This window comes from Clarias gariepinus, chromosome 11 (assembly GCF_024256425.1).
Source record: "Clarias gariepinus isolate MV-2021 ecotype Netherlands chromosome 11, CGAR_prim_01v2, whole genome shotgun sequence".
Lineage (NCBI taxonomy): Eukaryota > Metazoa > Chordata > Actinopteri > Siluriformes > Clariidae > Clarias > Clarias gariepinus.
Window position 1 is genome coordinate 11,548,575 of NC_071110.1, and position 14,145 is coordinate 11,562,719.

Here is a 14,145-nt window from a genome sequence, read left to right on the forward strand (position 1 = left end):
GGTCAGACCAGAGAGTTTGTATAGGTCAGACAGAGATGCAGCTGCAGTGGCGTATGACTCAGATCTGCTCCAAAAGATGACAAGGAAAGCACCAATAACTAGAACATTTGTAGAGCAGTTGGAAAATCATGTAACAGATGGCAAATAATGCAGATGACTTATTGACTTGTCAGATATTCCAAAGCTACAAATAGAAAATGCAATAAACATACTGACGTTTTGACTGATCATAGATGTTTGCATTGAAATCATTTATACCGCAGCACTGTTGAATTCTCCATTGATTAGTCAGATGGTGTTGATTAATATTCTACACCAGCAGCATTAATTTCAGGCTCTTTTCTATAGTAACAACTTACACAGAAAAATGTACACTGCAAAAAAAAAAAAAAATAATAATAATAATAATAAAAAAAAAAAAAAATAATAAAAAAAAAAAAAAATATATATATATATATATATATATATATATATATATATATATATATACCTTAAATGAAATTAATTAGCAACTTTATATCAAGACAAATTTTACTATTTTTAAGTCAAATCTTTTTTTCTTTTTCTTTTTTTTTTTTGATATTTAAGTTAAAGTTAAAGTAATACTAAAGGGGAAATATCTTTAGTCAAACCTTCATTTACTTTTTTTTCAATTTACTTAATGTGTCTATAAGCCTATTAATCTTACATTTGGTTTGTTGTAATCTTTTTTTTAAAAACTGTGGTATGTATTTATTTGTTTATTTGTTAGTTTTTTGCGTATTGCAGATGCAGCACGAAAAAATAATTGTGTAATCTTTTGTGAAATTTATTTTATTTAACAAATTTTGCAAGAAGTTCTCCAGTTTTAGTGCTTTTAAACAGTCAGAGGTAACAGTAGTTTTCAGTTACATGTCTTATTTTTGCTGTTTACTTTTTGTATAACTAAAGTGAAAACAAGAGCTAACATGTTTCACATACAGTTTACCGAAGTAATTATAATTATAATTTTAAAAACATTAAAAAAAAAAATTTTCTTTTACATTTTCCTTTTTTAAAGTTTGCCAACTTTCTGGAGTATAACTTTAAAAAAAAAATGCCATGTGTTTCAGTTGGATATCAGTTGACTTATTGCGTCACGTCGTCATTTATTATTTCCGATACCCTATTTTTGTGTTTATTAATAAAAACTGATTATTGAAAAGATCGTAAAACAAACCGAGCCCAACTGTAAACCTAGACTACTCCTCATATTACAGTAATGTCTTCTCAATACTGATGGCATCTGAAAAAAGATGATTTCACTTAAAAGAACTTCTTTTATTCTTTTAAATTTTCAAACAAATAAAGGCCTTAAACTTTTAAGTGTTTTACATGAAGAAAGGGGGGGAAATGAAATTCCCATTAAAATAAATAAAATAAGTCTTCATATTTCACAGTGGCACTAATTGGGGTCTGTGGGGTTTTATGATAGTCATATTTCTGCCTTTTGTCTGTTGTTTTGCTCAAAATAAAGATTTATTGCCAGCATGTGCAAAAAGAATAGGATTTTAGATAAATATTCCCATGCTCCACTGGAGGCTAAATTGAGTATGAAAACCAGTTTGAAGCCATTTGTGTCAAAGTCAGAAAATGGCAAAGCTATACTCATAGGTTTAGAGTTTAGCAAATCTGGCATACACTTGTGTCTACTGAATTGGCAGTTCAGAAATAACACTCAAATAAAGACTATTTACTAAAAGAAAAAAAAAGAATAAATCATTATATAAATAAATACATACATAAATACATAAATAAATAAATAAAATCCCTATTGCTAAATATAAATTAAATTTGTGCAATGTTTTTCTTAATAAGAAAGTGTTTGGGTAGTAAGTGTAGCTTATTATATACTTCATCATTAACAAAAACTTCCCATCTGCATGTGCATTATTGAACATGTGGCTTCAATGCACTTAGAATATCGTCTATAGTCTATAAATAATCCAGTGCACAGATATTAAACAGATAAAAAGCAGAGGCCACAGCCTTTACGTCTTTAGTGAAAGTTATGTCCAACCCTGTGATATTCGGGAATGATGATGGAACAGGAAAGCTAGACAAATAATTTCCTTCAACTTCAAAAAATGGACAAATTGGAGACAGGAGACCGCTGATATAAATGACATTTCCTACTTCACCAACAGGCGCTCTGGACAATGGAAAACATAACATGACAACCACAAGCACCTCATCACTCCACTCCGTCGCAGTGACGTCTGGAGAGACATGATTTTAATAATGTACTGGGGTGCTATTAAAATTAAATCTGAGCTAGCTGAAATTGAGGTTACAGAAACATGCACTCAACCCTCTCAAGAAAGACCTGTAACCCCTATTAGCTACACGACTAAGAAATGAGGTCGGTAAACTCGGCTTAGACATAATGGCTATATTTTGCCCGAACAGAAATGTTGTAATGGGCAGCAGTATGGGCTCAGGAATGCAGTTGCCTGCCTATTTCGAAGGCAACTTTAAGGAGTGTTTTCCGCTTAAGCATAACTTTAAGCCTAGATCACATAACCTTAAAGGAAATGTCCACCTAACATCTCAGTGGTAAAAATAGATCTATGGATGAATTTTGTAGTGACGGGTTTATAGACAATGGTTTGAATGAATTTGTAACGGCTAACACCTAATATCCTTCGCAATCCTTAACATTCCTGAAGTCATTTCCTGGACTTAGTTCCTCTAATTGTTCCCTACTATGCCATTGGATTTTGTTGTTGTTGTTGTTGTTGTTGTTGTTGTTGGTAATTTTACCATTTTGATACTTAGGAGTTTTCTTAAGTATGAAATATTGCCATCCACTTCTTTTATGCAACTGTATGTAGGGGCAATCAGAAAAGTATCTTATACTTTAAATATACAGTAGGCTAAATACATTTTTTTTAAAAAGGACGAAAATCAATAAGCATGCAAGACAAAAAAGTACATTTTGTAGTACTCTTTTCAGATAGCGCATTAGAGTACAAAAATCTTAAACCACCCTATTTCTTCATATTTAGAATCAGCTTTTTTTTTTGGCAAGTTTTTGGCTCTGATTTTCAGGCCACTTCATGTACCTGACCAGTTTCAGAGGAATATTTTTTCAATTCAGTTTTTTATTCATAAAACACAAAGCAGATGTTTAGACAAAATCCAAAAGAAAATTAGGAAAATGAGTTTAAAATGAGTGAAATGAGTGAATATGTATAAATGTACAAAATGATCAGATTCCCTCATCAGCAAGTTTTTGTTCAGCCACACAGTGATCAATGAATCATTCAACCATAAAAACCATCTAACTTAAGGCATGAACAAGTGAAAAACAGGTTCTGTCAATGACAGATGATCAGGCCTTCAACTACTGTGGTTTACTGGTGATGTTCAATGTTGAGTGATTGGAATAGACAAGAGAGAAAATGAGGCTGCTTCTAATGTTGTTAAATAAAGAACCCATTTTTAAATAGTAACTTTAGGCACTTTACAGCCTGTCAAAGTAAAATATTTGTTTCCCATTCTATTTTATTATGAAGAAAAGGGTGGTCAAGACTACATTTTTACATTTTATTTACATTCTTAAAACTATTTTTAACATTTTCAGTGTTGGCATACTGCAAATTAGACATACTGTAAGTACAAAAATGGTTGAAGTGTGTGTATGATATTTGGGCTCCCTATTGCAATAATTGACATACTGTATAAGCCTTTTGTAAATATACTGTACCATACTGTAAATTTTTTGCTCTTAAATTATCTATAATTAGACTATGTCTAATATTATTAGCTTGCTAGAAAAAATAGATATTTAGCATGCTTATAAATACAAGAAATAAACCAATTTGTTTAAATTAGAAATAGTTTGCACTGTTAAAATTTAGATATAATAATCTGTGTATACCTTTACTTAAACCTTGTAGACATCAAAGTGTGTATGGCGTTTAGCTTCATTACATACCATGGCTGCATCGGTGAACCCAGTAATATCCAAAGTCCACACCTAGGAACGCCAGCCACCAAGTCCAAGCTGAGTCCCAAGGTAACTCCAATATGCGGAAGTTGTTCCAAATATATATGTAACCAGAAATCTCCAAACTTTTCATGAAGAGGCTAAAATGAACAAAAAATTAAGTAAACCCAAAGACTTGTGAGAAGGATTGAACATACAGTATATCACGTTCACAGTAAAAATACAATAATGAAAAACAGTGGTGTTGCTGTGTGTCACAGCTGTAGAGCTCAACACCAGCATGCATCAAGCAATCATGTCCACTATACTCTTTAAAAAAAAACATATACAAGATTAATTGAAAAAAACATTTTTTAATATGAAATTTCTATTTTTATTGTTATTTTATTGTTTTGAACTCCTGGTAATGAAATTACTGTACATTAGCAGTTAATACATAGCAGTAAACAGGACAAGGAATCTTAAGTATCAGTTTGCAGGAAATTGGCTGGAACTGTTTGGAAAAAGTTTTGAAGCATTATAGTGAATCTGATACAGTTCTTTTAAAGACTTTAAATATTAAATTTGCTGCTGTTTTTGTAGATAGACTGAGAGCCAATATTCTTTGTTATTTACATAGTTCTCTGTTTTATTATATTTATTTCTTTGCTAATTGCACTATGCTTTATTTTGTACATATATGTTCACATTAACTTAAGTTGTTTTTTAAAATGTTTTACTTTCTTTTTCGTCCTGTTTATATAATTTTATTACTTTCATCATTTAATTTGACTACTTGATTTTGCAGTACTTTTAGCTACCACTTGAATGTTAAGGATATACTGTATAAATAAAGTGCATTATTATTATTATTATTATTATTATCTAATAATGTCACTGCTTATTTATTTGTAAATGAATTATTAAATTGTACAATCACAAATGTATACACACACCTTTACTGAGTTTAAAGTAATACAGAGCACCATGTCAGGTTAAAGTGTTGTGGTATAGAGATAAAGGTAAAGCAATGAGAGTAACTCACTCTGGCAGTCTTGACATCATGCCTGCTGACAAAGATGTGGTCCCATCATTGATTTTGATCACAAGGTCACCAGTCTTTAGCCAACCCAGCAATACCTCCAACACGATCATTCCAACAAAGAATAGGGTGGCCTACATGATACAAAACATCAGGAATTGTCATTTAATGTTTATGTATGTATGTATGTATGTGTGTATAGATAGATAGATAGATAGATAGATAGATAGATAAATAGATAGATAGATAGATAGATAGATAGATAGATAGATAGATAGATAGATAGATAGATCCGTTTAAAAAATATATAGGTAAAACGCTTCTGACAAGAGGAATACGACATTTGAAGCCCATGGCCAGGGTTCGTCTGTGTGTGGTGGCTCTTGATGCACCGACTCCAGCCTCAGTCCACTTGTGAAAGTCCCCAACACTTTTAAATGGCCTTTTTTCTGACAGTCCTCTCCAGGCTGCGGTCATCCCTGCTGCTTGTGCACCTTTTTCTTCCACATAACTTTATATTAATGGGCTTTAATACAGCACTTTGAAAACATCCAACTTCTTTTGCAATTACCTTTTGAGGCGTTCCATACTTATGAAGGATGTCAATGATAGTTTTTTGCACAACTGTCAGGTCAGCAGTCTTTTCCACGATTGTGCTTCCTACTGAACCAGACTGAGAGACCATTTAAAGTCTCAGGAACCCCTAGCAGGTGTTATGGCTTAATTAGTTGATTAAAATGGGACACTTTGAGCCTAGAATATTGAACCTTTTAACAATATTCTAATGTTCTGAGATTGTGGATTTGGAGTTTTCATGAGCTGTAAGCCATAATCATCTCAACTATGACAAATCATGGCTTAAACTACCTTGCTTTGCATGTAATGAGTCTATCTTATATATTAGTTTTAAGTTGCATTACTGTAATAAATGAACTTTTGCACAATATTCCAATTTTTTACTCAATATTCGAGTTTCACACACACACACACACACATATAGAAACAGAGAGAGAGAGAGAGAGAGAGAGAGAGAGAGAGAGCAAATGACAGAAATTTTTATCCGAAATTTTGAGTTTCATAATTGTAAACAGGATTCACAAGGTAGAATGTCAATAGTTCATAAACCGGTGCACTTTTTTTTAAAGCTTATTATCAGCAAGATTATTCATTGCCCATTCCTGTTCACTTGCCGGTTTTCCTCTATTGCACAACAGTTATTAATCTACAAAGTGCTAACACATGTTTCCTCTTCATGAGCCATGCATCTTTTCATGCTACTGCTCACTTAATCTCACAATTTCTCGACAGTTTATCAATCACATTTATCTATTTGTCTATATAGAGGAAATGTCCAAGAAGTGCTTAAGTCAATAATTATCATCAGGAAAAAACAACGTACAAAAGTTCAGTATAGCCCCATCCCCCCACACACTGGACTGTAAATACAGGCCTCATTCACTAGCAAATAGTCTTGGCTCAATTAATACTGTGTTATGGTCATTTCCTGTTTGTAAGTAATAAAGTGATGATAATAATACGTAGTCTGTCAGAACTATTTTTGTATGTAAGTGTTAAAATACAATAAGTAGTTCAATAAGTGCCAATTTGAAAGTGAGTATTGGAATTGGAGACAATAGTGGCTTGGAATGACACTGAAGCTGGAGTTATTTCCATAAAAATACAGATAGGAATAAGATGTGCATGCTTTTAGTGTTTGTTTAAGAAAGTTTAGAAGTTTAAGCCTAAAGTTGTGGTTCAAGACCAGTAAATGTAAGTTGGGCGCTTTTGAGCACATTTATTATTAATATATAGCATTCATTCATTCATTCATTCATTCATTCATTCATTTATTCGTCTTCGGTAACGGCCAGGTCAAGGTTGTCATGGGGTATATTTGTGGTTAATATTTTTTTTATATTTGGCCAATTGTTTATTTTTTAAAAAGTGTTAAAAGTTGGTAAAAAGCACATTGCTAATGAATTTAGGAATAGAATTTGCAAACCATGTTGGCACTGCTTTTAGCTTCTACTTTCTTTATGTTCTCCTTTGTTTTTAAGTGTCCCTAGTGGCATAGTGTTATCGCATGCCAAGGAATTCTAAAACATTTTTTTTTAAAGAAAGAGGAAAAAACACTCTGGTTTAAGCCACACCCACTTCAGTTTACAATACCGATACATACACTGGCATTGTTTTACAGTTCCCTACAATCTTTAAGTACATTGCGGGTATTCTATCCCTACTAGGCCTTATTGAACCTGTTGTGCCTTGTGACATTTAGTGTACTAAGTATTTTATTCTGCACTTTAAAACATTATTGTAAAATGGTAAAACTAGAATGATTATTGTTTGCCATTTCTGGGACCAGACATCAGCATGGTTAACACGTTCCAAATCGTTTTTCATAATGCTGTGACATTAAAGGTGCTGAGAGCAAACTGGATAAAGTCAAAATGTGTCAGGTTCCCCTTTATGTTGTGGAATGTGAGACACATGTGTGCACACATGCACATATACGCGCACACACGCGCACACACACACACACAGTGAAGTACAGCAGATACAGCCTTTACTGTTCTTACTGTTTTCTTATGCTGAGTGTGTGTTTGTGTGTGTGTCCATGCTGAGTCTCTTTATGGGGACCAATTGTTCCTATAAAAAGGGAATATGTGATAGTCTTGGAATATTTGACTCATTTTATTTTAAAAAGGTGAAAGTGACCTTTTTAATTATTGTGTTCAAAGTTTGATTTGAAAATGAATACCCCACAAAGACAGAATTACAAGCGTCTTGGTGAATATGTGTATAAGAACACTCCAGGGCAGGATATACCACATAGGACGCCCCAACATTACATGCGGCCCCACATCTGGCTGTAGACTCTTAAGTCAGCAGTGCACAATCTGCAAATACCAATCTGTCTCTATCAACCTGGGGTTCAGTATAAACAGGATTTTCACTTATTATTGCTCTATTACACTGCAAAATTACAGCAAATATATATGTCAGTATATAGGGTACTGATGAAACAGTACCTTTGACTTTAGGTGTTCAAGAATTCTATATTTTATAGGTTTTCATCATTTAAAACAAAACAAACGAAAAAAAAAAAAAATCCCATAGTTAAGATCTCTTGGATTTGGTTGTGGGACTGTTTCTTTTATACAGCTTTTTTTATTGTAAAAATTTACTTGTGAAAATTGTTGAGGGAATCTTAACAGTTTTATAGAAAACTTTATCCGTGACGCCAATCTTGTCAGGAAAAGTACATTTGTGGAGCAGATGTCGGGGTTTTTAACATTTCACTAAGCCTTGAGATCATTGTTTCTTATTTATATAGTACAAATATTAAATGATTTCATCTAAGATGCGATCACATTTTCCATTAAAATGTGTTTTACAAAAGCAGGAAGTTTCATATTATTTCGTATATTTTGCCCAAATTACACACAACAATAACCAAAGTATGCGCATTTATTCCTTCTGTCTTAAAAAAGCCAGTCAAGGCACAAACACGTGATCATACAGATGCATGCAGACAGACATCACAGTAAAGTAGCTAAACACTTGTGAGTAAAGTTAATCACTGTGCGCATGTGGCAACATTACAACAATTCAGATCCTTGCTGTGTGGTTAATTGTCTGCTTTCAAATGTTTATATAGGTCTAGTGAAAGATTAACCTTTCTACCTCAAATGATAAACATGTGTTGACTTGGTTACCGCCAAACCCAAAAAACACACCCACAATTAAAATGTGAGGGGGCTTTAAATGTGAGAAAGTACACAAGTTTGCATTTACTGTGGCGTGAGGCACAACATTCTAATGTGACATAAAACCCGTCCAGACAGAGGAAACCTTAATGTCTAAAAACGAAATAAATTCAATTTCACTTTGGACTAAAATAGTTATGATATGTGAAGCGACTGTGGCAGACCTCAAATAAGTTATGGACTGCAGACGAATCCTCTGCTTGTGTTCTGACGCTCAGAAGCAATCGTATTTCAAACTTCATACTGGCATTTCCCATCTGCGGTGTCATGATTTACGACTGTTCCATGCAGTCAGCAATTACGCATGAAAGACAGATTCATTTCAAGCATTTTCTACTGTCAAAGATATTGCTGACCCTGTTGTTAGTTGTTATTATTATTATTATTATTATTATTATTATTATTATTATTATTATTATTGTATGCTGCTTCAAAACTAAAAGGAAAATAGTTTAAAGATCTTCCTGTGATTTCCGGTGGTCCTGTCCTGCTGATGATGTGTTTCGTATTTGCAGGTTGAGTAAAAGTAATAGAAGTAAGTAAATTGGAAATAGAAAGTAATTGGAAATAGACAAGAGTATGTGAGCAGGCCAGACATTAGAATTTATGGACAGAAGAACACCATTTTCCAAATTGGACAGCTCATCCACACCCACTCCAGCACCACCCTTAGTTCTAATACAACACAGACAGTATTAAATAAGCATTTGGCCATTAGCTTTGTGGGGATACATATATGAAATCCCATCCAGACCGTGCTCTGTTTTGCATCCAGTACCAGTCAAAAGTTTGGACACGAGTTTGGATTTGGATTTTTTTCTACATTCCAGAACCCATACTGGATTTTTTTTTTCTTCTTTCAAATCTATGAAATAACACATATGGCATTAGGTAATTAAGTAACAACAACAAGAACAGCAGTCAGTTGTTATTGGTAAGACATGAAGGTCAGCTGTTCTGGAATAGCTCTTGCAAACAGTATTGTCAAGTGCATATGCGAAACCCACCAAGCACCGTGATGAAACTGTCTCTCATGAAGACCATTCCATTAAAGCAAGACCAAAACCCACCTCTGCTGCATAGAGCTTAAAAAAAATACCAATTTATATAATCATTTTGATTATGAGTCTAGAAGGCAAAAAGGTAAAGTCAGTTATTTCATAACAGATAAAAAAGAGTTTCAGTTTTTCTGTTTATCTTAAATAAATGAGTAAAAAAATGACTAGCAAAAGATGAGGAAAGTAAAATCAAATGCAAATTGCAGAAATTACTGAAAGCATTTATTCATGACATCAAATCATGGGTGGATAAATGGATTGATAAGTTTCCTCATCAACAATCAATTCAGTCTTGAGGGCTTCATTAATCAAGATATTGGTCAGATTGTTTAAAGACTTTAACTACTCTGTAGAGTATATGACTGTCCACTATAATAATAATAATAATAATAATAATAATAATAATAATAAAAACAGCAGCAGCATGGATAGCTTTGTTATTTTAACAATCTTTGCAGTTGTATAATATGACTTGTGATGTTTTGCAGACTAGTGTTTAGGTCCAAGTGCAAGTCACCTGACTGTTCCTGCAGAAAACCCTCTGATAATCTCCAGTCCTTGGATCAGTTTTCTCTCAGTGGAGGAAATGGTGAGTTCACTTAGCGTTTTCTGGCTCATTGTGGAACACATAGTTTGTTATTTAAAGTGATTATAGTTTTATGAATTCATGCTCAGTCATAGTCATCAGTGATGTGGTGATTAGCCCACAGATTCAACTGCACCATCTTAATTACAAAAAGAAGATGTATAACAAATTTGTTACTATTAAACAAAACAATTATTTTTCATGTAAATAGAAATAAATTGTATTGTTACTGTAGTTGTACACGTCGGAAAGTAAATCGCTGCACTTGACCTTGTTTGTAGATCAACCATAAAGACTTGAATGTGGCCCCTTGGGACATAAATCCATGTCATCTGTAAATGTCCCCCCAAACATACTGTAGGGTGGCTGTATGGGATCATTATTCCAGGCTAGAGGGAACTGGCAGTATTTTAAACGTTCTACCACCTACATGCCTTAGAATAAACAATAGCCAAGGAGCAAAAACAGTAACACTTCTGTTTAAGACCTTTGCATATTTGCTCTGCCATAATTTTCTGAAATTGAAAGCACTGGTGTTCTAGCCCTAAGCAAAGTTTAGTGTGCGCTCACACTTCTATTAACAGTATTAGCGTCCATCACATCTGCCGTGACTGTGACTAAAATAAAATGAAAGAAATGCATTATAGGTGAAAGCTCAGACATACACAGTGCTGTGAGTGAACACCTTGGCAATGGCCCATGATCCACTTTCTTGGAAATTTTAGCAGATTCATTTCTCATAATGCATAGTGCAAACACTGGTATATCCCAAGTGACTTTATTCAAACACCTGCAATTATGGAGAGCCCAGGTGTGGGAGAGGTACTGATTTTTGCACCCAATTCACTATAAAACAGCTCAAACTGTAATTTGTCGAATGAATGCTGAAGCATAAACTAGAATAGAGGTTACTAATTATTAACAAATGCAGCTCAACTCAAATGGGAGAGAAAGTAAAACCTCATTTACAGTATGTAGCACCTTTAAATCCAGGTCTTACAGGCTTACTGATAAAAAAATTATGTCTAGGTTGTTTTTTTTTGTGTTTGTGTGTGTGTGCATGTGTGTGTGTGCATTTATTGAGGGCTGAGTGCTTTTCATTAAGCTGTTCATTCAAGTGCTACATTGTTAGTAACACATAGTTTATGCTTTTATCCCTACTGTACCAAATTTAATTTAATTTCCTAAACAAACTTCTATTAGACCAGATATTATTTGGGAAATGAACCATTCTCAGCGCAGCATACAGAGTACACTTCAGATCATACAAATCACCTGTGTGTAGTTAACACATCTGGGGATGCCAGATTTTTCATAATAATACCAAGACAGGGTGAGCATTTACTATCATCTCAGAGTGATAAAAACTTTTTAATCACTCAATCAAATATTCGATCCCATAAATATTTGCAATTCATCACACAGCAAGTTTCTGGTATGGCCAATTTTATAAGCACTGATGGCCATCTTTCACTAGCGCTATACTCAGGAAGTGGGATTAACAGGGTGATGTCACTTTTTATGTCACTTGCACAATAGCATCTAGACCACTGTCTTAAACAAAAACACTTGTCTTTAAAGCTTTATGGTTTCTTTCTGTGCTTTTAAACCTAGTACAATGTAACCGAAATGCAAAAGAAAAGAAAAGTTATCAATATATCAATGAAAAGATGAAGGTGTCTATGGTGTTAGGTGTCTAGTACTGTACATGTTGCTGGATAGAAAGTACTACTGTAGTATAATTGTCACAATAATTAATTACTAAAAACAATAATGAGGCTACAAGATACTAAGTCTAAATTAGTTCTGACATAAAATGGAGGCAATTACGATATTAAATACTAAGCAGGTATTAGATTAGAATGAAGCAAGCACTTCATTAAATGCCTAATTTGCTGACCAGCCTTATAGAGAGTCCAGTGAGACCAAAGTCTAGTCTTTCTAATATGTACATTGTCTTCTATGCATTTATCAATGTCATGTTTTTGATCATAGCACTGGTGTTGAATATTCAGGACCAGCCTCAGTAACATATCAGCAGCACTGCTGTACAAGAATGTCCTCGAAGTGCTTGTCCCCTTCCCATTGTTGAAGGTATACTTTGGTCATAGCAATAGATGTTTGTCAGTTATTACTTGGAAAATGCACATACAGTATATGGTAGGGGAACCTAATAGAACAATAGACAATAAAAATGAGCTTTGCAAACTCTTTAAACTCTGGGAAAGTAACAGTAAATCACTTTTAATGTCCATTTATATTACATCATTCCATTTTGTCTTTCAGCTGCTCCCGTCAAGAGGTGGCCACAGCGGACCATCCAATCCACGCACAACTTGGCACAGGTTTTAAGGCAGGTGCTCTTTCTGATTCAAGCCTTCGATTTTATTCAGGCTTGGGGCCGGTGCTCTGCCAAATTATGCTACCTTGTCAAAAAATGCTACCATAGCATTAATTAATAGATTCACTAGATTCGCACTAAAAATGCTAAATGCTAAATTGCTAAAGGGGTAAATGAACTAGAACACTAAGTGCAGAAGGTTTAAATACATACAGTATATATAGGAGAATTTATGTAGCATGTCAAATATTGCCATCAATAAATGCTCCCAGTACATAATGGAATGGAACAGTTTCTGAGTTTGTTTGTCTTTGCAAGCACAGAACCATTAAGTAACAAAAAATGATAAGTTGCATGGATTAGCAGAATGCCCCATCACTGGATTCAGTGGCTTGAGCTTGTACGTTGGCAGGGAATCGAACTTGGGTCTTCTGCATGCAAGGCACCTACTATACCAGTGAGCCACCAATGCACTATTTTATTGCTTATGTAATGCCAAAATATGCCGTGCCAAAATAAACATTCTCTGGTTCTTTACACTGAATAAGTTTCATCCAAAGCTCAATGATTTAAAAACAAGAAGCATATAAATAATGTCAGCTTGGACCATTTGGTGGAAAGTTTGCTTATAAATATAACACAAATATTATTGCACGTTTAAATAATGAGAGTATTTTAAATGTATAGTTAGATTGTTGAATTATTTTCATAATACGCATTAATTTTACAGTTATAAAATTTGCTGACTATAAAAAGTTTTAGAAACTGGTATAATTGTAGAAGGTGGTGATGTGCATAAGTGCCAGCGTTGTAATATGAAACTGGAACGTACCTGTTGAACATACTGTGGAACCTGCTCTACTTTCGCAAACGACGTCTCATTGGGAGACATGAGGTAGAAGAGCATACGAGTTCCCTGGGAGAAGGAGACGGAGGAGGTCTCCATGTCTTCAACCTGCGCCATGCTGTATTTTCAGTCTGAGTGTGAGCTCTGCTGCATTTCAGATGGTTCACAAACGCAGAGATGACTTTTGCCCTCCAGGGTGAATGTTTGCAGTGTGAGCGATATGATAGGTTCAGATCGTGATATTTAACTTACTACTCAAGGATAAACGTATCAGGAGTAACTCTGACACTGAACCCTGTATCTGAACTTCCGCTTCAATTTATATAACACCAGAATTGCACAACACCCAATGCTTGCATAAAGTGCATATGCATAATTTGTGACTTGTTGTGAAAGAAAGAACAAAAAAAAAGACCTGTTTAAAACCTTATTACCTCTTATATATGTAAAAAAAATAATAATAAATCCTCATGTACTGGCACAGAGATGCAATGGCCCTTATCAGTTAACAAGGCAAGCACATAACACTGTTGCCAAACTTGGTAATACATT

General features: G+C 34.1%; 1 protein-coding gene across 1 annotated transcript in view; it reads right to left on the reverse strand.

Moving 5' to 3' along the window:
- The window catches only part of agmo (alkylglycerol monooxygenase), a 48,716-nt gene extending 34,971 nt beyond the window's left edge, over positions 1 to 13,745 (reverse strand). The window contains exons 1-3 of the mRNA XM_053507714.1: positions 13,579 to 13,745; positions 4,995 to 5,125; positions 3,959 to 4,110 (exon numbers count right to left, since the gene is read on the reverse strand). Of these exons, the coding sequence (XP_053363689.1) occupies positions 3,959 to 4,110; positions 4,995 to 5,125; positions 13,579 to 13,710 (415 nt within the window). The 5' untranslated portion in view covers positions 13,711 to 13,745. The remainder of the gene's footprint in view (positions 1 to 3,958; positions 4,111 to 4,994; positions 5,126 to 13,578) is intronic.
- Between the last annotated feature and the right edge of the window lie 400 nt (positions 13,746 to 14,145).